A 26,546-nucleotide genomic window follows, 5' to 3' on the forward strand; every position below is an offset into this window, starting at 1 on the left:
GTAATTCCATACTGCTCATTAAACCTGATTAAATACAAAACAGTAAAATTGGATATAAGTGATACTCGAGAACTTGGGAGTCGAGTGTATACACGACCCTCAATTTTTAGGGTATTACAAGTTGATATCAGAACAATGGTTTGGAATTAATAGGGCCGTGGACCATGAACTCACTAACGCGTCCGCTGATTTGAGAGGAAACACAATGGAGACTTAGAAATGCTAGGAACCATTCCATGACCTGAACCGGTAATCTTAGATGGAAGGTAAGACTTCTAAGGAGTTAGAATTAAGATGCGAGAGAGACTAGTGACGCTAGGGAAATGGTCCGAGAGTCTTACATTACCTCAGCTCATCGATAGGAATGAGCCGGAAACTAAACGATTAGACGGTCGAAACCATCATCCTAGACCGAATGAGTTAATACCGGGGCTAACTTGATAGTTCCAACCTATTCGGGGATAAAGATTTAGGGGTGAACGGAAATTGTAGATAAAATAGATTTTTGACCACTAACTAGGAGGAATCTCACAAAATAATTAGGCTCATTACGTAGATCAGCTTCTCCCACCCCAAAATCATATATGGCACATCCCGGGGGGCCTTATCCGTGCCCGGGAAACTGAGGTTCAAGTGGCCCCACCCAGAAAATAGTGGGTCGGCAGGACCCTGCCAGCACGACCCCGCCCGTCCACACGATCCCGCCCAGCCTTCCAGCCACACGCGGGACCCTGCCCAGCTGGTGTGGCCCCCGCCCGAAGGTCCAGAGCATCCGTGGGACCCCGCCCAGTGGGTGTGGCCCCCGCCCAATTGTCCAGCAGGTCGGTGGGACCCCGCCCAGCTGGCGTGGCCCCCGTCCGGACCGCAAATGGGTGGTCCTCCCTTCTATTTGATGTAATCTCGTGTGGGGCCCACTCTTATTGCATTTTAAGACCCTGACACCACATTTCTCACCCTACACCACACTCTATTACTTCCAAACCCCTATGGAAAGCCCTCTCCCTCTCCAAGTTCTCAAATCCATTTTCAAGAAACCCATCCAAAGGCATCCAAATTCCACCCATTTCTCTTCATCTTCTCCAAAACCCATTTCTAATATATATTTCCTAAAACCCATCTTTTCTTCTTCATATCCAACCCACCATTCCCCAAGTTCATTCCCCAAACCCATCCTTCAAATCCCTTCCCTCCAACAAGCTCTCGTCTCTTCTTCCTCATAACCAACCCAAACCCATTCACCAACATCCACTTCCAACCCATTCTTAACCACTCTTTCTCAAATACATTCTCCAACCATTTTCAAAAATATATTCCTCAAACCCATTCCTAGACCCATTCTCAAGCCATTCTCAAAACCATTCCTAAGATTTTTCCTTCAACGATCCTCCTAGATTTCCCACACACCATCTATCCTAGCCGAGGGATATGGCATTCTTGGCAACCGTTGCTTCCTTCTTCTCCATTCCGGTGGTTCTTTCCCTCATGGGGAAGAAGAGATCGACTCCCGAGGAGGCGAGGCCGAGCTGAGAAAGGCATAGTAAGAAGAAGGCCGATCCAAGGGGGAAGTCGAGCTCGAAAGTCTGATCCAAGAGAAGAAATGATTCTCAAAGGGGGCTCGCAACTCAAGCTTCCCAACTGCCCGTTGAAGATGTAGGAAATTTCTTAAAGCACAAAGTCGCCTTCGAAGCCTCCGTGGAGGAGCATCTGTTCGAAAATTTCGCTCTACTTAATTGACTCATGAAAAAGGAATAGGGTCCCATATTCTACGGTGGTTCCCAGGCCGATGAGGGACAAGCTAGGGCTTTCTACACGCGAATCAGAAACCCTCAATTTATGCCCTTAGGCTTTGATGTTATAGTGGGTAGCCAGAGATTCCACTTCGGGGTGGAGGATATTTCTGACGTGCTTGGGGTGCCACTAGGGGAGGTACAGATTGATGAGGAGAATTTGGATACGAGTTGAGCCCGTGACAAACGGACTCACTTTTTATGTGGACAAGTTGCCCAATGGAGGCTAGATGTCGGCCTAAACGCGTCAACCTTGACCCCAGAATACCAATTAGTCCACCGCATCGGTACCTATAATGTGTAACCAAGGCTGAAGAATCGCACCGAGTGCTTCCACTATATGGTGGAGTTTTTATATCAAGTAGGACATGGAGTTGATGTGTGCCCTAGTGTAGTACTCTATCAAATCGTGAGGGCAGTAAGGGCAACTCGGAAGAATGCATGCCTCCCATTTGGTCGCCTAGTCTGTCAGTTGACTTGGCAATACTGTGTGGGCGGATCAGATGGAAATCATATACCGACGCAACTATTGGGTAATGACATGTTAAATAATATGGGGATAAGCCCCAAGCAGTGACGAGTCCATGTTGAGGAATTTAGTGATGCCAACGAAGAGGGAGAGGAAGGCGATGAAAGTGACGATGATGAGGACGAGGATGAGAATGAGGATGAAGCTGAAGGGGCAAAAGAAATTGATGAAGCTGAAGAAGTCAGCAGTGAAACGTTTGTTGCTCCAAACATACATGAGCACTAGATGCGCTCGACACTAGAATGACTAAGATGGAGGAAAACCAAGCAATGCACCACACAGAGCAAGAGAAATGGAACAAGAAGATATATCGGGCCATAAAGATCCTGATTTGCTACAGCAAAGGGGAGGAAGCACCCTTGTCTTCATCTGACCTAGGAGAATAGTAGCTTAACCTTACTGATAATTAGAAGTTTATTTTGAGTCAGTCAGGACTACTTCCATGTATTGAAGGTTAGATAGAACTTTTGCTTTGATTAAGCTGTATTTCTTTTATGTTTGAAGTATCTAGTAACACATGTAACCCATGCTGTAGGATGTACTAGCCATGCCAATGGCATTTTGAATCTAATATGAATGAATGGATTGTCTTGAGATCTTCTTCTTGTATGCGAATGCCTTGTATGTATAGTTGCTTAAACTTATGAATTGAACCTATAGGTTTTATATAATTGGGTACGAGCTTGAATGGACGATGTCCTATTGTTTAACCCTCTGAGGAACGTCTTTTCAGGAAATGCGCTCTTGGGGTGATAGTCATTTTGTTCCCCTACCTAACGACGGCCTAGTCGAGATGGACCAAATTCCCGATGATTAATAAGGCCACCAAGGGGCGACTGGTTCCCACAACACAGGTAGTACTACCCAAGAAGCGGCACCATAAGTGCCGCCAACTCAGGCCACAACATTTGCACCTCCTACAACACTAGCTATGGACCAAATGGGCCAGATGTTGCTTCTTATGCAACAACAAAAACAAATGCTAGCCACTATGATGGGAACCATGGCCCACAACATGGGTGTGTAACACCCGGAGCAACCCGCATGGCCACGCCTGCAACCACCATGAGCAACTTATTTGAGAGGTTTCGGAGGTTTAGGCCACCTACTTTCGCTGGCACCTACCGTCCAGAAGAAGCTGAGTACTGGCTCAACCGAGTCACTAAGTTGCTTCAGCCTCTCCATTGTTCCAAAGCGGAGAGTGTCGAATTCCTCTCTTACCTCTTCAAGAAGGAGGCGGATTTGTGGTGGGAAGGTGTTCTTAGGACCCTCTCGAGGAACCATGTATGGACATGGGAAGCATTTGAGGCCCACTTCAATCAGAAATACCTCTCTTAGCATACCGCCATGAGAGGGAGAATGAATTCCTACGCCTCCAACAGGTAGGGATGTCCGTGGCGCAATATGAAAACCGTTTCACCGAATTGTTGTGTTACGCTTCCCAAATAGTTGTCGACAAGGCGACTAAAATGCGGTGATTTATTAAGGGTTTGAGGAGCAACATTCGGTCGAAGATGTGTTGTGCAAATATCAGAACTTATGCCGAATTGATAGAGATGTCAATACGGGCGGAATAAGATGAGGAGCGAGTCTCACGGACCCGTTCACAGCTGGGCACGTGAAGCAAGACTGAAGGTCAGTCTCATCCTTTGCCGGGAAAAGGCCACGCCCAAATTCTCCTCCTAGGCCTGCAATTACTTCGACCCCTTCCACACGACCTAACCGTGTATGCGAGTACTGCAAGACGGTAGGCCACTCAGAGCCCTTCTGTTTTTCAAGGATGAAGGACTATGGCTTTATGCCCCCTCAATGTATCAACCGTCCCCCATAGCAAGCCATGCAGATTCCTCCGCTAAGGGTGATAGGACCGGGCCAGCAATTCCATCGCCCTCCTGTACCTCAAGTTAGGCCGCTGCAATGGCCTATACAATGACCGAACTTTCCGCAGTAAGCTCGAGTTCATGCTTTAGCGGCAGAGGGCCAGGATGTAGTTATCTCCACTCCTACGGCCTTCAAGGTACTCCCATGTTTCTTTTGGTGGACACTGGATCCACTACTTCTCTCATATCGCATGCAACCGTCAAGCATCTAGGGCTACGCCTCACCCCTATCGTAGGAGTGAAAATCATTGCCATCGCCGGGACTTTCTCTGAAGCGACCAAGATGTGTTGTGACTGCCCCATAGACTTGGGGGCAAGGTGGTACTCGTGGACCTGATAGTGACTAAGATTTTCCATTACGACGTCATCCTGGGCATGGACTGGTTGGCTATGATGAAGGCAGAAATCGATTGTGACACTATATCTATGAAAATATATGAGGACGACAACACTTCCTTCACATTCCCAGTCCAGGTCAGCTACGAACGTAGAATTTATGTTATGCTTCATTAGAAGAGGGTTATGATGGACCCTCATGCACCCTGTGGCCCAAGATTTTTGGGATTAGTTTAAAGCTATACCTGAACTTCCTCCTCGACGTGAGATAGACTTCACGATCGATCCAACTCTGGGTGCCACACCCATTTCCTTGCCGACTCACCGCATACCCCCATGTGAGATGGAAGAGCTTAGGATGCAAATCGACAATTTGTTAGAGTCAGGCTTTATCCGACCCAGCATCTCGCCGTGGGGAGCCCCAGTCCTATTTGTGAAAAAGAAGGACGTCACATTGCGATTGTGCGTAGACTACAAAAGATTGAACCAAGTCATGGTCTGAAATAAATACCCTTTGCCCAGAATTGATGACTTGTTCGATCAACTAAGAGGTGCTAAATATTTTTCAAAGATCGATCTACAATTAAGGTACCATCAGCTGCGAGTTAGGGACAAGGATATATAGAAAACGGCCTTTAGAACCTGCTTTGGCCATTATGAGTTCCTAGTTATGTTGTTCAGACTCACAAATGCTCCAGCGGTATTCATGGATCTTATGAACAAAGTCTTCAGGCCATTCTTATACAGATTCGTCATTGTATTCATCGACGACATATTGGTGTATTCCATGAGTCGTGAAGAGCATGAAGAACACTTGCATGCAGTCCTTGAAACCCTTAAGAAAAATTGGTTGTTTGCACAATTTAGGAAATGGGACTTCTGGAAGGAGGATGTCAAATTTTTGGGTCATGTGGTATCCAAAGAAGGTATTTCCGTGGACCTCGCCAAGGTGGTAGCCGTATAAGATTGGAAGCAACCAAAGTCAATCATGGAAGTGAGAAGTTTCCTCAGTCTCGTAGGCTATTATCAAAGGTTCGTTAAGGATTTTTCTAAAATAGCCCGACTGTTATCCAAGCTTACACGGGAGGACCTCAAGTTTGCCTGGAATGAGAAGGCGGAAGCGGCCTTCCAAGAATTAAAAGGTAAACTAACGTCAGCACCTGTACTCGTGTTACTTGATCAAGGAGTCAAATACATCGTCTATATTGATGCCTCTCGTGTAGGTTTTGGTTGCGTACTTATGCAGAAGGATAGGTCAATTGCTTACGCCTCTCGGCAACTAAGGAAACATGAGGAGAACTATCCCACACATGACCTCAAACTAGCGGCAATGGTATTTTCCTTGAAGATATGGAGACTATATCTACGGTGAAGAGTTGGAGCTGTTCTGTGCCCATAAGAGCCTCAAATACATCTTCACTCGAAAGGATCTGAACATGAGGCAGGGTCGCTGGATGGAGACGTTGAAGGACTTCAAGTTTGAAGTCTCATATCACTCGGGCAAGGCCAATCTTGTGGCGGATGCCTTAAGCCGCAAGAGAACACTCGAATTTGCGGCCCCGTTGTGTTGAGGGTCAAATATTGCATATCAGACTCAGTTGTTGCATAGATTTACACGCATGATACTGTTTATCGAACTAATTTAATCGTGTTTGTAATGCAGGGTGTGTTTAAGAGCCTGGACTGAAAAAAGGGTGGTAAATGCATAGATTTGACACTCCAGAAGCACCAAAGCATGTGACGGACTCCAGGGGATAAAGATCAAAGAAATTACACTCCAAGGGTCTGAGAAAATTGAGAAACTGAAGCTCAAGTGGCCTGAAAAGTGTCCAGAATGCAAGATCATAGGGTGCCCACCACCCGATCAGTTCGAAACTCCATACGTGGCCTGAGGACCATAAATGAACCGTACATGTGAAATTTCATCCATTGGATCCCTCTGGAAGTGGTCCAATGCATAGATCAGCCCCTTTAATCGTTAAGTGAGACTCGCCTGATATCTGGATATGCTTCAAAGTTGGTCTAGACGGTCTAAATGAGATGGCAAAACGGATGGATGGATTAGATTTTGCTGATACATCAAGGTGGGGCCCGTATGTGATGTGTGTGTGCACAGCACACGTAGACCCGCGTCTCCTTCCCAAACACGGCAGATGCCGTTTCGCGCTGCGTGACGGACGGACGACGTCCGTTTTGCGGATGGTAGTGGGCCCCACAGCATAATTTTTCGGATGATCCAAGCCAGCCATCTTGTAGAGGGCCATGATTTCTTCAAACCCATGCTAAACTTTTGGACCCATGCAAGCACACGTGCACGATACAGAGGCTATAAGTGGACTGCCCTACAACGTTCAAATTGATGTTTGGATGATTTCTTCTCTGATTCCGCGTCAATGGACGTTCAAAACTACCCATTCTTGACCGAAATTAGTCCTGAATCCAATAGACGGGGTGGATTTCTTCAAAAACACCTTTGTGGGGCCCACCGAACACGTCAGCGCCTCTGTGTACGCCTTACGCGCGTCCGGGAAATCTGGAGATTCGGGGGAGTTGTGGGCCACGATCATCAATCTTCTCGATGATCTGAACCGTCTAAATGATAGAGAGGGAAGATGCATCCACTTCCACGCTGGCAGAATTGATCAGAAAATGAACAGCGGGCCGCACGAAGACTCTTATTACTGACTGCGTAAGCTGACCCGCGCTTCTTTTGCCGATTCCTTGCTGTGAAAGGATTCTCCTGCATGCACCGACTTCAGCCGGGACTCCCTTCCACCGGCCTTGCTGCTATTAAAGGAAGAAAAGGAAAAAAAAAAAGAAAAAAGGGGGGAGGAAAAAAACGTGTGGAGCACGTGGGCAGAGGCAGCCGTGAATGCTCAGTTTTGGGGCTCTCTGCTGGACGTGGCTGAAGACAGGGAGTTTTTTGGATGGTTTTGGGGGCAGGGGACCAAGCTAGAGATTGAAGAAAGAGTGAAGTTTTTTTTTTTTGGTTTTTTTTTCTTTCGTTTCCTTTTATCTTATTTCTTTCCTTCTTGTTTTCTTCTTTCTCTTTTTATTTTCTATTTGCTTTGGGTATAGGCCAATCATGTGTGGCTAAACCTCTTAGCTAGGGCTAAGAGGTGAAGCCTGTAGTGAGATGAGAGATACTATGTCATGCTTTTAGTTGCTGAACTGAATTTGATTTTAGTTGATTATTAAAGGAAGATTTTCTTAGTCTTTAATGGTCTGTTGTGACTGAAATTACAATGGGTCTGCAATGACTTTGAATATCCCTTTTTCTTTCCCTTTTTTATGTTTATGAAGCCAGGAAGCCCTGTTGTTCATCATTGTTCCATGGGCATGGTAGGATGACGGTACCCTTCCTGATCTTCATACATTGTTGATTAGTTGGTAATTAGTTTAATTCCGTTGTTTGCTTTGTCTCCTGGGCATGGTTAGATGATGGAATCCATTCTAATTCATATACTTTTCATCTCTTAAAAAATCAGATCAAGTAAGTTCAGTTTGAATTCTATAATCCTTGCCGCAGGCATAAGATCTCCCTGATCTCTACAAGTGGATCCTCTGAATCCCTAGTTTCCTTCCTCTGAATTTCCTAAAGTTTTAGATAATTATTCCACCATTATTCCTTAAATTTCTATTTGGTTAGATCATATCTTAGTCTAGTTCTATTTCTACCTAGTTTCAGGAAACGTATAAGTTTCAGTCCCTGTGGATTCGACCTCGGTCTTACCGAGTTTATTACTACATCACAACCCTATACTTGGGGAGTGAACAAGTTTTTGGCGCCGTTGCCGGGGTTTTTTTGAAATTAATTGGTTTTAGGATTAGTTTAAGATTAGGATTTTACTAACCTTAGTTTTTATTTATTTATTTATTTATTTCTATTTGGGTTCAAAACTAACTTGTTTCCTATTTTATAGGATCTGGACATAAGTTTCTCAATTGGTAATTCCTTCCTAATCTCTCTACTTTTTCATATTTTTAGAATTAGGGTTTAAATTTTAGAAATTTTCTAATTCTAGCACTTTTAGAATCTAATTTATTTTCCTAATTTATTTTTAGAATATTTTTTAGGAACTAACCTTCTTATTTTGTAGGCCTTTAAGATAGAAATTTCTAATTTGGTAAGCTCTTTCCCTACTTCCTATCTTTCAGTTCTCTTTTAATAATCTACTTTCTAGTTTAGATCTTTCCTAATTTATTTTAGAAATCTCCACTTTCTTTTAAAAATTCCTTCTTTTAGAAATTAATTTACTGCTATTTTTCTTTTTAGAATCTAACTTATTTTTGTTTTATTTTGCAGGTTTTTAACTTAGGACTTCGATTTGGTAACTTCTTTCCAACTCTCTCTTTCTTTCTAGATTTTCTTTTCCTTTCTTAGGATTAGGTTTTTAATTGAGGGCTACGAGTGTTTTCATGCCCAAGTGGGCCCGTGACGACACTCGACGTCTCTTGACTGAAGGAGGATTGGTTGAGGGGTTGACTATCCATCGCAGGACTAGACACCGCTCGAAATCCCCTGAGTTAACTGAAGTTATGGCTGAAGACCAACCTCCTCTACTTCCACCCAGGGTGGAGGATACCCAGGATGAAAATGAGGTGCAACAGGCACCCCCACCTCGTACTTTACGAGATTTTCTACAACCGGCGGGAGTGAGTACGCCCTCATGCATGATTTTTCCTGAAAATACAGGACAAATGGACATCAAGCCAGGAGTTATCCAACTCCTTCCCAAATTCCATGGACTTGAATCAGAGAGTCCATATTTACATTTGAAAGAGTTCGATGAGATTATAGCTACATTATATTTTCCTAATGTATCTGAGGATACAATTAGGCTGAAACTCTTTCCTTTTTCCTTAAAAGAGAAAGCTAAGACGTGGTTACATTCACTGCGTCCTAGATCCATTGGCACATGGAACGACATGCAGAGGGAATTCATAAAAAAATTCTTCCCACATCATAAAACGATTACCCTCAGAAAAGCAATCATGAACTTTGCCCAAAAGGAAGATGAAACATTCTTCCAATGTTGGGAAAGGTTCAAAGATTTGGTCAATTCATGCCCACAACACGGATTTGAAACGTGGCGCATTACAAATTTTTTCTATGATGGACTGACATCTTCCATGCGCCAAATGGTCGAGACAATGTGTAATGGAGAGTTCATTAATAAAGATATCGACGAGGTATGGGACTACCTCGATAGTTTGGCTGAAAAAACACAATCTTGGGACTATTACCCAAAGTCGAACACCACGTCTAGGCCGACTCAATTAAAGAGAAAGGTGGATTATATCTCTTGAAAGAAGAGGATGATCTCAAGTGTAAAGTGACTACGCTCATAAGGAAAGTTGAGGCCATGGAAGGAAAGAAGGAAAAGGTCAATGAAATTGTTTGCGGCATCTGTGATTGCAACATTCACACAACTGAAAACTGTCCTACAATACCGCCTTTCGAGGAGTGTTGAATGAACAAGCCAATGCCGTAAATAACTATCAAAGACCTTTTACTGGACCTAACTCCAACACATACAATCCTGGCTGGAAAAATCATCCAAACTTTAGTTGGAGGAATGGACAAACGGCGACTCCTCCAGGTTTCTTCAATCAAAATCCAAATCAAGTGAAACCTCAAGAGGAACCGGTTCAAAATCCCATACAAGAGCCGGCTCAGGCAATGCGTGGATACGGATTTTATGCAAAAGATAGATTCTCGTATGACGGTTATAGAAAAGGGGATGCTTCCTGCACAACCTCTCCCCAATCCTAAACCGCAATACGAGAATAATGATTCCAGCTCTTCAAATCAGATGGGACATGCTAAATCCATCACCACTCTTAGGAGTGGGAAGATCATTGATAAAACTCTTCCGGTTAGGCCCGAAAAGCCTCAAGAACCAAAAGAGGACAACAATGATGGATCCAGTGATGCCCCACAAAAAGTGGAACCGGAACTTCTAGAGAAGCCAGTTGCTCCATTCCCCCAACGGTTGGTTTCACCAAAACCTCTCTCTAACTCTCAGGATATCCTAGAGGTGTTGAAACAGGTGAAAGTCAACATTCCTCTACTTGATGTCGTTAAACAGATACCTTCATATGCCAAATTCCTAAAAGACTTATGCACGACCAAGCGACGGAAAATTATTCAAAAAAAAATCTTCTTGACTGAGAAAGTGAGTGCCATCCTGAAGCAAGACGTGCCGCAGAAATTCAAGGATCCCGGTAGCCCAACCATATCATGTGTAATCGGGAACCATCGAATTGATCACGCACTTCTTGACTTAGGAGCAAGCGTCAATCTGATTCCCTACTCGGTATACAAACAGTTAGGTTTGGGTGAATTAAAACCCACCCTAACCACACTACAACTTGCTGATCGCTCTGTTCGTGTACCAAGAGGGATAATTGAGGATGTGTTGGTCCAAGTTGATAGATTTTACTACTCTGTAGACTTTATCATCCTGGACACCTAACCCATCAATAACATGAGCACTCAGATTCCCGTCATTCTTGGTCGCCCATTCCTTGCCACGTCAAATGCAATTATCAATTGCAGGAATGGTATCATGACTATGTCTTTTGGAAATTTGACATTGGAGTCAAACATTTTTTCAATAACGGCAGCAATTCAGAGGATGATGACGAGTTCCACGACATTAGCATGATTGACTCTTTCGTGGAAGATACGACACCTCTGACCTTATCCTCCGACCATCTAGAGACGTGCCTGGCCCACTCCCATGATTTTGATGATGACATGATTAGGGAGACGTGCGCTTTACTTACCGGTACTTGAAGTTAACCGATGGAGGCCACAATTTGAAGAATTACCACAAACTGATGTAGTGCCTCTGCCGTCTAACCTCAAGCCGCCGAAGCTTGACCTAAAACCTTTGCCCTCTGATTTGAAATATGCATATTTAGGTCAAGATGAGACATACCCGGTGGTGATCTCTGCCCACCTGGAGAAAGAACAGGAGAGTATGCTTATATCTACTCTCATTGAGCATAAAGGAGCCCTGGGATGGACGATAGCGGACCTCAAAGGAATCGATCCCTCAATTTGTACTCACCACATATATCTTGAGGATAATACAAAGACCGCTCGGCAACCACAACATAGACTAAATCCAAACATGAAGGAAGTGGTTAAGGCCGAGGTTCTTAAACTATTGGATGTGGGTATTATATACCCTATATCTGATAGTCAATGGGTGAGTCCAACTCAAGTGGTCCCTAAGAAGTCCGGAATCACCATCGTAGCCAATGCTAATAATGAACTCGTGCCAACTAGAGTCACTACTGGTTGGAGAATGTGCATTGACTACAGGAAGTTGAATACCGTCACGAGGAAAGACCACTTTCCTTTACCATTCATTGATCAGATCCTGGAAAGGTTAGCTGGTCATTCCTATTACAGTTTTCTTGACGGGTATTCGGGCTACAACCAAATAGAGATAGCCCCTGAAGACCAGGAAAAGACCACATTTACATGTCCCTACGGCACCTTTGCCTATCGAAGGATGTCATTCGGACTATGTAATGCCCCTGCCACTTTTCAGCGATGTATGCTTAGTATTTTTTCTGACATGGTGGGGCAATATCTAGAGGTCTTCATGGATGATTTCTCTGTTTACGGTCCATCTTTCAGCGAGTGCTTGGAAAGTCTTAAATGTGTGCTGAAAAGATGTGAAGAAAAGAACCTGGTACTTAATTGGGAGAAGTGCCATTTCATGGTTCAGAAGGGAATTGTCCTTGGACATATCATCTCGTCCAAAGGAATCGAGGTAGATAAGGCAAAAATCGATCTTATCTCTAACCTACCTCCACCCAAGAACATCAGAGACGTGCGATCCTTCTTAGGACACGCAGGATTTTACAGGCGATTCATAAAGGACTTTAGTCTCCTCTCTCGTCCCATTATGTAATCTTCTTCAAAAGGATGTTCCGACGAGTGGATCGAGCAATGCCAGGAAGCTTTCACCAAGCTTAAAGGCACATTAACCACGCACCTATCATGTAGCCACCCATGGAACCTTCCTTTTGAGCTTATGTGCGACGCTTCGATTATGCTCTTGGGGCGGTCTTAGGCCAGAGAAAAGACAAGAAGCCCTACGTCATTCACTACGCAAGTAGGACTCTAAATCTTGCCCAAGTGAACTACTCGACTACGGAAAAGGAACTCTTAGCCGTAGTGTTCGCCTTGGACAAATTTAGGTCCTACTTGATCGGATCCAAGATTATTATCTACACAGATCATGCAGCACTTAAGTATCTTCTTTCTAAGAATGATTCTAAGCCCCGCTTGATACGATGGATCCTTCTACTCCAAGAATTTGATTTGGAAATTAAAGATAAAAAGGAGTAGAGAACGTAGTGGGATCACCTTTCTCGCCTTAATACCTCCGAGTCCCTTGAGACGACTCATATCAATGACATGTTCCCTGATGAACAATGTTGAGTCTCCCATTCACCTTGGTTTCGATATTGCTAATTATCTTTCCATGGGTTTCATACCGACACATTGGACTGTGCAAGATAAGAAGAAATTTTTCACCAAGGTGCACAACTTCTTCTAGGATGATCCATATTTGTTTAAATATTGCCCAGACCAAATCTTAAGGAGATGTGTACAGACGATGAGCATCTGAATGTTATCTCTTTCTGTTACTCATAGGCCTGTGGTGGTCACTTTTCTGCTAAAAAGTCCATGACCAAGATTCTATAGTGTGGCTTTTACAGGCCCACTATGTTCAAGGATACTCATAAGTTTTGCAAAGCTTGTGAGCGTTGTAAAAAATTGGGAGCATTGTCCCTTCGAAATATGTTGCCTTTGAACCTCATTCTGATCATTGAAGCATTTGATTGCTGGGGCATCGATTTCATGGGACCATTCCCCCAATCGTTTGGAAATCTGTATATTTTGCTCGCCGTAGATTATGTCACTAAATGGGTTGAAGCGATTCCGTGTCGAAAGAATGACCATCGCACGGTAATTAAATTCCTGAAAGAGAACATCCTTTCTCGATTTGGAACGCCTCGAGCCATCATTAGTGATGGGGCTCACACTTTTGTAATAGACCATTCGAGAGCTTAATGAAGGGAAATACGGTATCTCTCATAAGGTGAGCACCCCATACCATCCACAGACAAGTGGACAAGCTGAGATTTCTAATAGGGAGATTAAACACATTTTGGAGAAAACGGTTAACCCTGATCGTAAGGATTGGTCAATCCGATTGATCGATGCCTTATGGGCATACCGTACTACCTTTAAAACTCCTATTGGAATGTCTCCCTTTAGACTTGTCTATGGGAAAGCTTGTCACTTGCTGTGGAGCTGGAACATAAAGCATCTTGGGCGATCAAAAATCTTAATTTCAATCTGACAAGCTGGCTCGCTACGCAAACTTCAATTGAATGAACTTGAAGAAATCCGGAATGAGGCGCATACGAGAATTTGAGAATTTACAAGGACAAGGATGAAAGCGTTTCATGACAACATATTCTACGAAAATCATTCACGCCACGAAAGTCCTTTTGTATAATTCTCGATTACATCTCTTTGGGTAAGCTTCGATCTCGTTGGACCGGCCCTTACATTGTTGTTCTTGCTTATCCTCATGGGGCCGTGAGATAAGAGATCCCGACAATGGCAAGGAGTTTAAAGTAAATGGACATCGTTTAAAGCCATTTGTCGAGAAATTTGATTCAGAGGACATGTCCATGCCTCGACTGCTCCTGTTTACCAGGATTGATCTCCTAGTCTGATGGAGGTATAGGTAGGTTTATCGCATTGATTAATTCATGGTCCATTCTTGTCTAGTTGAAGACGTTAAACTTAGCGCTCCTAGGACGCAACCCAAATTTTCATTCCATTTCACTTTTCTCATTCATTAGTTCAATGTTTGTGGGTAGCATTGCCGCAAACCCTCACGAGACTACAACTCGTCCACTAGGGGTAACCTAGGGGTTTAAAGGCTTGTTGCATACGCTAAATGCAATCGAAAGCACCTACGAAAGTGGTATAGGTAGGATTTTATTTTGTGTTATTTTTGTTGCCTTTTCTCTCGTGCTGACCGACACCCATGCTGTGATCTCTTAAAAAGTGTCTCTCTATGCATCATCCAGGTACTATCTTCCCATTACTTCTCATTTACTCATTTTGTCCCATGTGCATTGCATGCTTATTTCTTTTACATTGAGGACAATGTAGATTTTAGGTTGGGGGTGGGAGATTAGGCTTCCTAATCAGTATGTTCCTAGTCTTGAGCAGAGATTGTGAAAATTTTTAAAAATTTTTCTAGAATTTCATATGAATTCGAAGCGATTTTGACGGCCATCTTGGATTTAGAACTACAAGATGCGTGATGTTGGTACTTTATGACTCTTGGATTCAGTCATCTATCAAATTTCAGAGCTAAGTTTGAATTGTTAATCCATTACTAGAATTTGTAGACATTGATTGAGTCATAAATTCGCAGGACACATCTCGCTTGCATATTAAGGTTTCAGTTCGATATTAAAGGATTAACTTAGTAATCACTAAACATGAAAGGAACCAACTTGGAAAATTGAAAGGATTGGGCGAATGGTTTACACCATAGGATTATTCCTTATAGGTGTAGATTTAATTCCCCATGAATGATAAGTGAAACAGTTGGATTTACAGTCTTTACCTTAGGTTTGCTCCCTATAGGTAAGGATTTGATTCCCCTTCTTGACATTACTTTCAATGGAAAAGTCAAAAATTAAAAGAATAAAAAGATAATGTGTGAGGCAAGTTCTGGTTATCGTGAATTCTCTTATTGGTTACCAATGATATCCTTAAATAGAGAAATGAATTTTAATGTTTCAAGATTAGACTATGCATCCATGGAATTTAATGTTTAGAATTGTTCTAATTAATGGACTAATATTTTGAACTTAGTTACGGAGTTACCGTGTGATTAAGTCTAGGAGAGAAAGTAATGCCAACATTGATGAATCTTAGAATTCGAGTATCTGAATTGTTCTTCATAAATCTCTTGAGTTCATAAAAAGTGTCCTGTGTTTCTCAACTTATTTTTCGCATACCTTGCTCGGGACTAGCAAGATGCTGGTTGGGGGTTGTGTTGAGGGTAAAATATTGCATATTAGACCCAGTTGTTGCATAGATTTACACGCATGATACTGTTTATCGAACTAATTTAATCGTGTTTGTAATGCAGGGTGTGTTTAAGCATGGAGTGAAAAAGGGTGGTAAATGCATGGATTTGACACTCAAGCACCAAAGCATGTGACGGACTCCAGAGGATAAAGATCAAAGAAATTACACTTGGGGTCCGAGAAAATTGAGAAATTGAAGCTCAAGTGCCTGAAAAGTGTCCCGAATGCAAGATCATAGGGTGCCCACCACCCGATCAGTTCAAAACTCCATACGTGGCCTGAGGACCATAAATGACCCGTACACGTGAAATTTCATCCATTGGATCCCTCTGGAAGTGGTCCAATGCATAGATCAGCCCCTTTAATCGTTAAGTGGGACCCGCTGATATCTGGATATGCTTCAAAGTTGGTCTAGCACGGTCTAAATGAGATGGCAAAACGGATGGATGGATTAGATTTCTTGATACATCAAGGTGGGGCCCGTATGTGATGTGTGTGTGCACAGCACGCTGAACCGCGTCTCCTTCCCAAACACCAGATGCGTTCGTAACGGACGGACGACGTCCGTTTTGCGGATGGTAGTGGGCCCAGCGTAATTTTTCGGATGATCCAAGCCATCCATCTTGTAGAGGGCCATGATTTCTTCAAACCCATGCTAAACTTTTGGACCCATGCAAGCACACGTGCACGATACAGAGGCCATAAGTGGACTGCCCTGCAACGTTCAAATTGATGTTTGGGTGATTTCTTCTCTGATTCCGCGTCAATGGACGTTCAAAACTATCCATTCTTGACCGAAATTTCGTCCTGAATCTAATGGACGGGGTAGATTTCTTCGAAAACACCTCTGTGGGGCCCACCGAACACGTCAGCGCCTCTGCGTACGCCTTACGCGCGTCCGGAAAATCCCGAGATTCGGGGGAGTTGTGGGCCACGATCATCAATCTTCTCGATGATCTGAACCGTCTAAATGATAGAGAGGGAAGATGCATCCACTTCCACGCTGGCAGAATTGATCAGAAAATGAACAGCGGGCCGCACGAAGACTCTGATTACTGGCTGCGAAAGCTGACCCGCGCTTCTTTTGCCGATTCCTTGCTGTGAAAGGATTCTCCTGCACGCACCGACTTCAGCCGGGACTCCCTTCCACCGGCCTTGCTGCTATTAAAGGAAGAAAAGGAAAAAAAAAAGGGAGGAGGAAAAAAAAACGTGTGGAGCACGTGGGCAGAGGCAGCCGTGAATGCTCAGTTTTGGGGCGATCTGCTGGACGTGGCTGAAGACAGGGAGCTTTTTGGATGGTTTTGGGGGCAGGGGACCAAGCTAGAGATTGAAGAAAGAGTGAAGTTTTTTTTTTTTCTTTCGTTTCCTTTTATCTTATTTCTTTCCTTCTTGTTTTCTTCTTTCTCTTTTTATTTTCTATTTGCTTTGGGTATAGGCCAATCATGTGTGGCTAAACCTCTTAGCTAGGGCTAAGAGGTGAAGCCTGTAGCGAGATGAGAGATACTATGTCATGCTTTTAGTTGCTGAACTGAATCTGATTTTAGTTGATTATTAAAGGAAGATTTTCTTAGTCTTTAATGGTCTGTTGTGACTGAAATTACAATGGGTCTGCAATGACTTTGAATATCCCTTTTTCTTTCCCTTTTTATGTTTATGAAGCCAGGAAGCCCTGTTGTTCATCATTGTTCCATGGGCATGGTAGGATGACGGTACCCTTCCTGATCTTCATACATTGTTGATTAGTTGGTAATTAGTTTAATTCCGTTGTTTGCTTTGTCTCCTGGGCATGGTTAGATGATGGAATCCATTCTAATTCATATACTTTTCATCTCTTAAAAAATCAGATCAAGTAAGTTCAGTTTGAATTCTATAATCCTTGCCGCAGGCATAAGATCTCCCTGATCTCTACAAGTGGATCCTCTGAATCCCTAGTTTCCTTCCTCTGAATTCCTTAAAGTTTTAGATAATTATTCCACCATTATTCCTTAAATTTCTATTTGGTTAGATCATATCTTAGTCTAGTTCTATTCTACCTAGTTTCAGGAAACGTACAAGTTTCAGTCCCTGTGGATTCGACCTCGGTCTTACCGAGTTTATTACTACATCACAACCCTATACTTGGGGAGTGAACACGTTGATGGTGAGAGAATGAAATATGGTAGAATTTATATGGGACTTCAACATAAAGTTAACCATGGAGGAACCATACAAGGTCATGGCCCACATTCATGTCTAACCACTAATTATTAGTAAAATCATCGATGCACAGGAAGGCAATAAAGTGTTGAAAAAGATGAGGGAAAGAGCGGGGAATGATACGGAATCCGATTGGAGAGTCGGTGTTGATGGGGGATTGCGGTACCGAGGCCGCCTTTGTGTCTCAAATCCCCAGGGACTACGAGAATAAGTTATAAATGTCGCTCATAACTCCAAATTGGCAATGCATCCTGGTAATACCAAGATGTACCGGGATCTGAGGCGAAACTATTGGTGGGACAACATGAAAAAGGAAATAGCGGAGTATGTGTCCCGATGCCTTACTTGTCAATAGGTTAAGGCCGAGCACCGCCGAACACTGGGTCTGTTGCAACCAATGCCCTTAGGAGATTAAAAGTGGGACTTCATATCTATGGATTTTATTTTCTGCTTGCTCAAGACTAGAAGGGGGCATGACTCAATATGGGTGATTGTGGACTGGTTAACCAAATTAGCCCATTTCGTGCTGATAAAGACTTCTAGCTCCACCGATGATTTAACAAAGTTGTATATCAAGGAGATAGTGCGACTTCATGGCGTCCTGTTGGAAATTGTATCAGACCGAGACACTCGATTCACGTCAATTTTCTGGACGCACATCTAAGAAGCTGTGGGAGTAAAGCTGAAATTTAGTACTGCCTTCTACCCACAGACCGATGGGCAAACTAAACGGGTGAATCAAATGTTAGAAGACATATTACGGGCTCGTGTGTTAGACTTTCAGGAGAGTTGAGACAACTGCCTCCCCTACACCGAGTTCGCCTATAATAATAGCTTCTAAGCCAGCATCGGCATGACATCTTATGAAGCTTTGTATGGGCATCTATGCCGAGCCCCACATTGCTGGGAAGAAATTGGCGAGAAAAGCTTGTTAGGGCTGGATTTGGTACAAATTACGACCAAGAAGATTGGAATTATCCGGCGCCGCCTCTTGACGGCCCAAAGCAGACAGAAAAGCTACGCCGATATGAGGCGGAGAGACTTAGAATTTAATGCTGGGGACCATGTATTTCTCAAGATTTCTCCCATGAAGGGAGTTGTATGCTTCGACAAGAAGGGAAAGCTTATACCACGGTTCATTAGACCCTTCCAGATTCTAGACTGCATAGGTACAGGTGCTTACCACTTGGCCCTACTCACGCCACTCGCCGGAGTGCACAATGTCTTTCATGTCTCATGTTAAAGAACTACGTACCCGACCCTTCGCACATCATCAAGTGGGAACATGTGGAGCTCAAGAAAAATGCCACATACATTCTTTGACCCACTTGAATACTAGATAGGAAGGAGCAAGTCTTATGCAACAAATTCATCCCATTGGTCAAAGTATTATGAACCCACCACGATGAAGAAGAAACCACTTGGGAAATGGAAGTAGAAGTTCGCAAGCATTACCAAAGCCTGCTTCAGTAATATGAACAGGTACAAATTTCGAGGATGAAATTTATTTATAAGGGGGGTAGATTGTAACGTCCTGTTCAACTAGAATAGTGTCTTGAGGCGTCTACGTACGATTTGCCACAGGACCGTTTGCTTAAACGTCTCGTGTTTGGGGTACCACTAACAAATTAACCTTAGTTAGCCCATTAGGGTGGACCAGTTTGGTTATGATTGGACTGTGTGTGGGCCTTCAAGGCAGATAACCTGTTTGTGCTTGGCAACAGCTTGTGAGGGCCGTGCAATGGCCAAGGAAGGTTAGAAAAATCTAAAAATTGAAGAAACCATTTACTGGGCTTGTGGTCCGTCGCAGACTACGAACTTAGTAGACGCTTAGGAATTAATTATCCACACCGTTTCCAATGACACTTGCCAAACACAACTCACAACAACCTTAACCCAAGACCAGAATTGAAATCTGGCATTTTTAAATGAAATTGAGATATTAGGCTTTGCAGCTGTCAGATCTCTTCTATTTACGGTGAAGGCCTAAAGTATTTTTTATGCTCGTCTACAAAATCTGGAACCCGATCGTGAAACGGTGACCGTTGATCACAAATTGGACCCATACGGTAAAACCCCAAGTCCGTTTGCCTTAAAATTTTACACGGCCCTTCATCAGGCCACGGAGCACTTATTCTATAAAATTTCATAGCCAGGCGGCCATCAGAACCTCCCCAACGGCCAGAATAGACCCCACAGGCCATTTAAAGATCAGAACCGTACGATTAAACCCCGGGTCCGTTTGTCTTCAAAATTTTCACAGCCCCTCATCGAGCCATTAGACACCTACACACTAAGTTTGGTGGCCAGAGGGGTGATAGAACTGCTCCAAAGCCAAAAGGAGGTCCTAGAGGGTTATTGTAGGAATAATGTTAGAACTTAAGGCCATTTGGCCCAAACCTAGGAAATAAAATCCTCTTTAACTCTCTCTCTCACTCACTTTCACAAAAGCAACAAAAGAGAGGAGAGAGTGAAGAAAGAAGAGAAAGAGAAGGGAGAGGAAAGAAGAGAGTGAAGGTGGGCCGTACTTAAAGGTGGAGCCCAAGGAAGGTTGAGTCTTGCAACTCCTTCCCTCATCCTCAAGAAATCCCACATCCACCACTCCAAGCTTGCTTTCCAATCGGTTGGATAGGTAAACACCCATCTTTTTGTAATCCTTTGTGTTGAGAGAGGATTTGCATGAAATCCTAACATGCAAATGCATTGCCTCAGGTTTCCGGCCAATCGATCCTGAGTTCGTCATTTCTAGGTCGTTTCCCAAGATCTCAACGATCCATAGGTGCAGACTATTTCTTAGATGGCCTAGTACCAATTTTAGTGTGAAATTTATAATTATGTATGTTTGGGTGATGTATATGAATAAATCTAAGAAAAAACCTAGCCAAGACCTTATATGAAAGACCCTCCCAAATGACATGAAATGATTCTGAATTGTTCTTATTCCTCAGATGAATGGGTATGAACTTAGTGATTACATGATTCATCTTATACTTGATTCTTGAATAATGTTTCCTTGTAGCATGTATGATACATTAATCCTTGTGGTATTTTTAAGCTATGAGATATATATATATATATATATATATATATATATATATATATATAAAATCCTTAGTCTCTTCGTTAACCCCACACATCATGTATACACATTTATTTCATGTTATTGTTAGTAGTTGCAATTGTAGAAAAATCTGAATTTATAAGTTTGATGTATGAATGCATGACATCACTTGTGTTAGATGATGAATTCTGATTGATTGAAGTGTTATTGAATACCCTCAAATCCCTAGGTTGGTCAGGAAACTGAGGTAGAAGGTGGTCCCATTGGTAAGACTTTCCTGAGGCTAGGCTGGCGGATTTCGGCGGATGCGAATGAGCGACAGTAGTTGGACTATATGGGTCGCTTGTACCCGATGTCGTCCGTCACGTACTCACGTGGACTCGCATGGTTTAGTCCTCGTACTGACCAACCATATTTTTTAACCCTGTTTGCTCACACTTGTGTGAAACCTGGAATACCCTTCAACCATTGGAGCCCATTGATAACCATTTGAACCCGATCCACTGACTCGAGAGCCGGCGGGCATGGTGGAATGGGACACTTTGTCTGAGCTGTCGGCCTATGCTGTGGTGACAAGCCTTCCTGTAGTGACCGCGAGTGATCTCACTTCTCAGCACTCCCCATGTGCTTGAAATCGGGGATGGGGAACCCGATAGGATCAAGGATCACAGGGTCATGGCCTCACACGTTGAGGGGCCTTGGCTTCGCAGCCAGTTGAGGGCATTGATACATGGGGTGTAATAGTTTTTTCAATCTGTTAGATGAATAAAACTAATTAAGAGCTCGACTAACCCTATCACGATCGCATCGCATTAGTTAGGTTGGCGACTCGGCAATTGAGGTCGCAATGAGGGAGTTTGGTCATATGCGATCGTTAGACGGAATCGCTCGAGGGAGTGTTGTTGCGTGATCATGCATCATAACATAATACATGCATATGCATTAACAAGACTAGTTATAGATCTGTGAATGCATGTCTTTTATTAAATTCATAATATAATTGATGTATGTTATAATTTAATACTAATAGCACATACTGAGTTGATCACTCACTCTCACTCTAGGACGGTGTTTTAAAACACCAACCAGACTCTTTAGTAGTTGCAGGTGACGCTGAGTATAAGAAGCCTTGTGACGTGGGCCTGGATGAGGAGGACGAGCTGTCCTATTTCCAGTTGATGGGCGGTTCGCCGTAGATTTTGAAACAGCCGAGCTATATGTCCTAGAGGGAGGGGGGTGAATAGGACTATGCCAAATTAAAACTTAATAGTAGAATTTAAATAAATTAAATACAGATAGCAATAGACAATCCCACAATGCTGAATTTAAATACAACCTCAAATGTACGAGTATTGAGAGGTTGATACAGATGTTGTTCTAAGGACAACCTTACACCATAAAAACCAAGGGTTTATGGCAGTACAACCTTACTAGAACAATTTGTGTATCAAAAACTCAAACTTGATATAGAGGAATAAATAAATAAATAAACAGCAAGAAAGGAAATCTAATTTATTACAACATTCCCACACATCCACATAAAGATTACAACATTCTCCACAAATGTAATAAGGGAAATTGCAATCATCCATAAAAGGAAATAAACATTCAAATCACAACACCAGAAATTATAGTGGTTCGTTTGTGTGTACACCAACTGTTTAGACAAACAGCCACACAACTACTCCACTCGTAATATCCTCACACAGTGGATATTAGCGTTCATTATGAAAATAAGTTTTTTTAGATTCACCTAAAACCCTCACACTTGTGTCTTTCAAGTAAGCTTACACAATTCAAAAACCCCACACTCTGAGTTTTTTGGATCACCTCAGACAAACCACAATAGAGATTTTTCAAGCTCAATCTCAATGAAAACTAAAACAAAGGAATTTACAAAAACTGTAAAATACCTGGATATTCTCCTTTAGATGTAGCCCGGAAGAACCAAGTCGGAGTAGAAGTTCAACATTGAAGTTTAATGTTCAAACTCATTTATGAAATGGTTCTAAGTTCTAAATTGATTTTAGATTTAAAGTACCTTGGGCTAGCTTGATTTGATTTTGATTCCAAGAAATGGGAATACTACAATCCCTCTTTCAAATAAAATTGGAATGCGAAAATTCAAAATCAAATGTAAAGAAAGCTATTAAAAGAGAATATTAAATGAGCACAATATAGCTTAAAATAATGACTAACTTATCTCTCAAAGTGACGTATTGATTAAGCTTGAATTCAATGAAAAACTCTGAAATTCGTGGTCTATTTATAAGTGAAGAAATCGCGTTCATGATTGGTCCTGTGGACACTACGACTGGTCGTAAACCAACTGATTTTTAAAATTTTGAGCGTGATCGGATAAAGCCGTTCCACGACTGGTCATAGGACCTTTACGACCGGTCGAGGGACCTCCACGACTGGCCGTGTGGAACCTGGAATAGTTGCTGAACTTTGAATCGTTGCTGCAGGACTGGTCATGAATGAGTCGAGCACTATTCACATGACCAGTTGAAAAGTCTCCATAACTGGTCGTGGCTTAACAAAAAATTTTAAAAATTTTAAACAAACTTAGGACTGGTCGAGGAATTTTTTGGACTAGTTAAGCCAGTGCTAGGACTAGTTAAACAGAGTTCAGGACTAGTCGAGAAACAGTTTATTCACTTATAAAATGATCTAATTGAATTATGTATTCAAAATGACCTACCCTAAGGCCAATCTAAGGTCATTCATACCTTAAAAGTAATGTATGAACATTGAGCTTCTTTTTCTTTAAGTTGATAGTTGTTCTTTGAAGTTGGCGAAGCTTGAGATCTTGTCATAAGATAAAGCTTGAAATTGACTAATATTGAAGCTTGAACTTGAGTATTAAAGTCTAGGAGCGTTGTTTTGACTTGTACGAAACTTTGAACTTTTTTGAACTCTTGAATCTTGAAAGCTTAAATTCACTATTGACGTTGTACATAAACATAAACTAGTACACTTGCCTTTGAAGTTCTTGAACAGAAGACCCTTGTTCTTAAGAGATGCACAGACTTCATTATGAAGATGAGCTACACAAGACAGATTCCAAGAGAGGTTTTGGCACTAGAAAATTTAACAATTTAGGAGCTAGAATCCTTAGCACTTATAGATTTCGCGGGCGGACTTGGGTCACTGAGTAGGGGACTTAGTGCATCATTCTTTGGACATATCATTTTTTGTATTTTGTTGGGCAACTCCTTATGCGACCCATTGTTATATCTTTTGGACTTGTATACATTTTGTCATTTCCATTTCAGCAGACTGGTTGTGATTGTGATTCTTGTTTCAAGTAATTCCATACTGCTCATTAAACCTGATTAAACGCAAAACAGTAAAATTGGATATAAGTGATACCCGGGAACTTGGGAGTCGAGTGAATGCACGACCCCCAATTTTCAGGGTGTTACAATATAACTACTGAAAATCATTTGCCAAAAAAATCTTACTATGACATGTGTTGTCGCCCATCTTTAAGCATTCGTATGTGCCATATTGCTAATTTAGCATGTTCTTGCTCAAATTTGATCGATCTTGCTTTACCTCCTACGAGCTTCTGGATATATACCTATAAATAAATGGAGAACAAGGAGACATTGGGGGCACTAGTTATGGCCAGAAATGCTCTGATGCCTAAGTTAGGGGTATGGACTCACAGTAGGTATAGTAGAATCGGGAAAGTTATGTGTATCTTTCTCTTGAGCAGGGTGATGTATTTATAGGTTAGCGAGGTAGTTTATGTATCCGAGTAGATATATGAGATATGCTGGAGAGGCCTATATTGGAATTGGAATTTGTTCATGAATATTTTTCTGATTATGCCTACATTGGCGTGATCTTCGGCTGAGACTTCACTAGGGAATCCTGTCCATTTACAGTGCAGGACTCTCTCTAGATGTTTCCGTTTCAAGCCCAAGGTCGACATCCGAGGTCAAGATTAGCATTCGTTCTTGAGGTTGGATTGGAGGTTGAGGTCGAGGTTGTCATCCGAAGTCAAGGTCAAGGTCAAGGTCGACATTTAGGGTTGGGATCGGTGCTTGTAGTCAAGATCTGCAAGTTTTGTTGGTGAGTCTTATTTTTGATCTGGTTTAATTATTTCAACTCGGTCACTAAGTCTTTCTGCTCAGCTCATTTTCTCTAACCCTTATATATTTTAAAGAGCCTTTTTAGATGCTATTGTTGCCACATGTCTTATACATTAGGTCAGCTCAATTTTAACCATAACATAACACATGCCAGTGTCTAAAGAAAATAAAATTCCAAGGAAAATCATACTTTTGCCAAACAATAAATTATATAATATATATATATATATATATATAAAATAAATTTTTAAAAATTCTTGTTAAAAGATATACAACATTTTATGCTTTCCATGAATCCCAACGGGTCGCATGAAAGAGAACTTTTAGCCTCCTCCCATAAAAGATAGGTGTGCTACCAGGTGTGTTATACAATAGTATTATGAGCTATTTTATATACTCTAGTTTTGCTAAGCCCACACCTGATTAAAATAAAAACTCATGTAGATGCCACCCATCATCATGGCATGCTATGTCTAAGATCCAAACCATCCAATGGAAATGCACCACTGCATTGATGCCCTGGCCCCAATAATCAGGCTAATTGATAAGGTGGGCCACAATTTGTAAAACAAATGTATGGGTCATATATTCTCTAGTTTTGCTAGGCCCACACTGTGTGTGTATTCTTTAAAAAATAATGATTTTAACTCATTATCCTCTTTTCATGACTGAGGCTTATGAGTTAATTGTATTTTTGACACGGATTTCCTGAGGAATCCTTTTGCAAGAAGTTCCAGCAGTGAAAGCTTAGGTGGGGCCACCATTATGTTTTTGAGAAATAGGTGTTGCACAGCACGCCAACAACGTAGTGAACCAAGATCCAATCTCCGATCTCACCCACAAACGATAAACAGGAAGAAATATAAACTAGAAAAGAATCAAAGCAATCCAAACAAACCACAAGACAAGATATACGTGGAAAAACCCCAAACTATGGTAAAAAAAACCACGGATGCAAACTTCTGCTATAAAGAAAAATGAAGATTACAAGGCAATATAATAACTTCTCCCTTGGAAGTATAGAGAAAACCTTTTGCCCACACATTAGAATAACTCTCATTATACCTAAAAAAGCCCTAGAAACCCTTATTTATAGTTTAAGCAACTCTCCTTTCACACCCTTGCGAAAACTGACTCAAAAATCTGCAGTTCGCATCAAATTCGGAAACGAATCTACGTAACCTCGACTGGTCGAGCGGACCCTCGACTAGTGGAGTAAGGACCTCGACTGGTCGAGCACCTTGGAACCAGAAAACCTATGCTCGATGGAATTTGAGTCGAGCAGTCCTCAATCAATTGAGCAGGGCACTCGACTGGTCGAGCGGCTCCCAGATGTGGCGCCACATCTCAACAATCTCCCACTTGGAGACACATCGCCATAAACCTTCGTCTTCTACATCTGGAGTGAACCACCTCCCCGTCTTCAAGCCTGAAGACCAATCAAAGCTAAACAGAGCTTTAGCTTCTCCCGTGTGACCGCCTTGGTTAGTATATCCGCAG

The 26,546-nt window shown here is 42.3% G+C and overlaps 1 protein-coding gene and 1 non-coding gene across 2 annotated transcripts in view; one reads left to right on the top strand and one right to left on the bottom strand.

Moving 5' to 3' along the window:
• The first annotated feature begins 3,360 nt into the window (after positions 1 to 3,360).
• Positions 3,361 to 26,546, top strand: part of LOC131228914 (UDP-glycosyltransferase 91C1-like) — a 31,440-nt gene continuing 8,254 nt past the window's right edge. Inside the window, exon 1 of the mRNA XM_058224751.1 lies at positions 3,361 to 3,571. Within this exon, the coding sequence (XP_058080734.1) occupies positions 3,361 to 3,571 (211 nt within the window). The remainder of the gene's footprint in view (positions 3,572 to 26,546) is intronic.
• LOC131230155 (small nucleolar RNA R71) lies at positions 9,510 to 9,616 on the bottom strand. The gene has a single exon (XR_009163878.1). It is a non-coding gene; the product is annotated as a small nucleolar RNA R71 (small nucleolar RNA).

The sequence above is a fragment of the Magnolia sinica genome, chromosome 16 (genome assembly GCF_029962835.1).
Source record: "Magnolia sinica isolate HGM2019 chromosome 16, MsV1, whole genome shotgun sequence".
Lineage (NCBI taxonomy): Eukaryota > Viridiplantae > Streptophyta > Magnoliopsida > Magnoliales > Magnoliaceae > Magnolia > Magnolia sinica.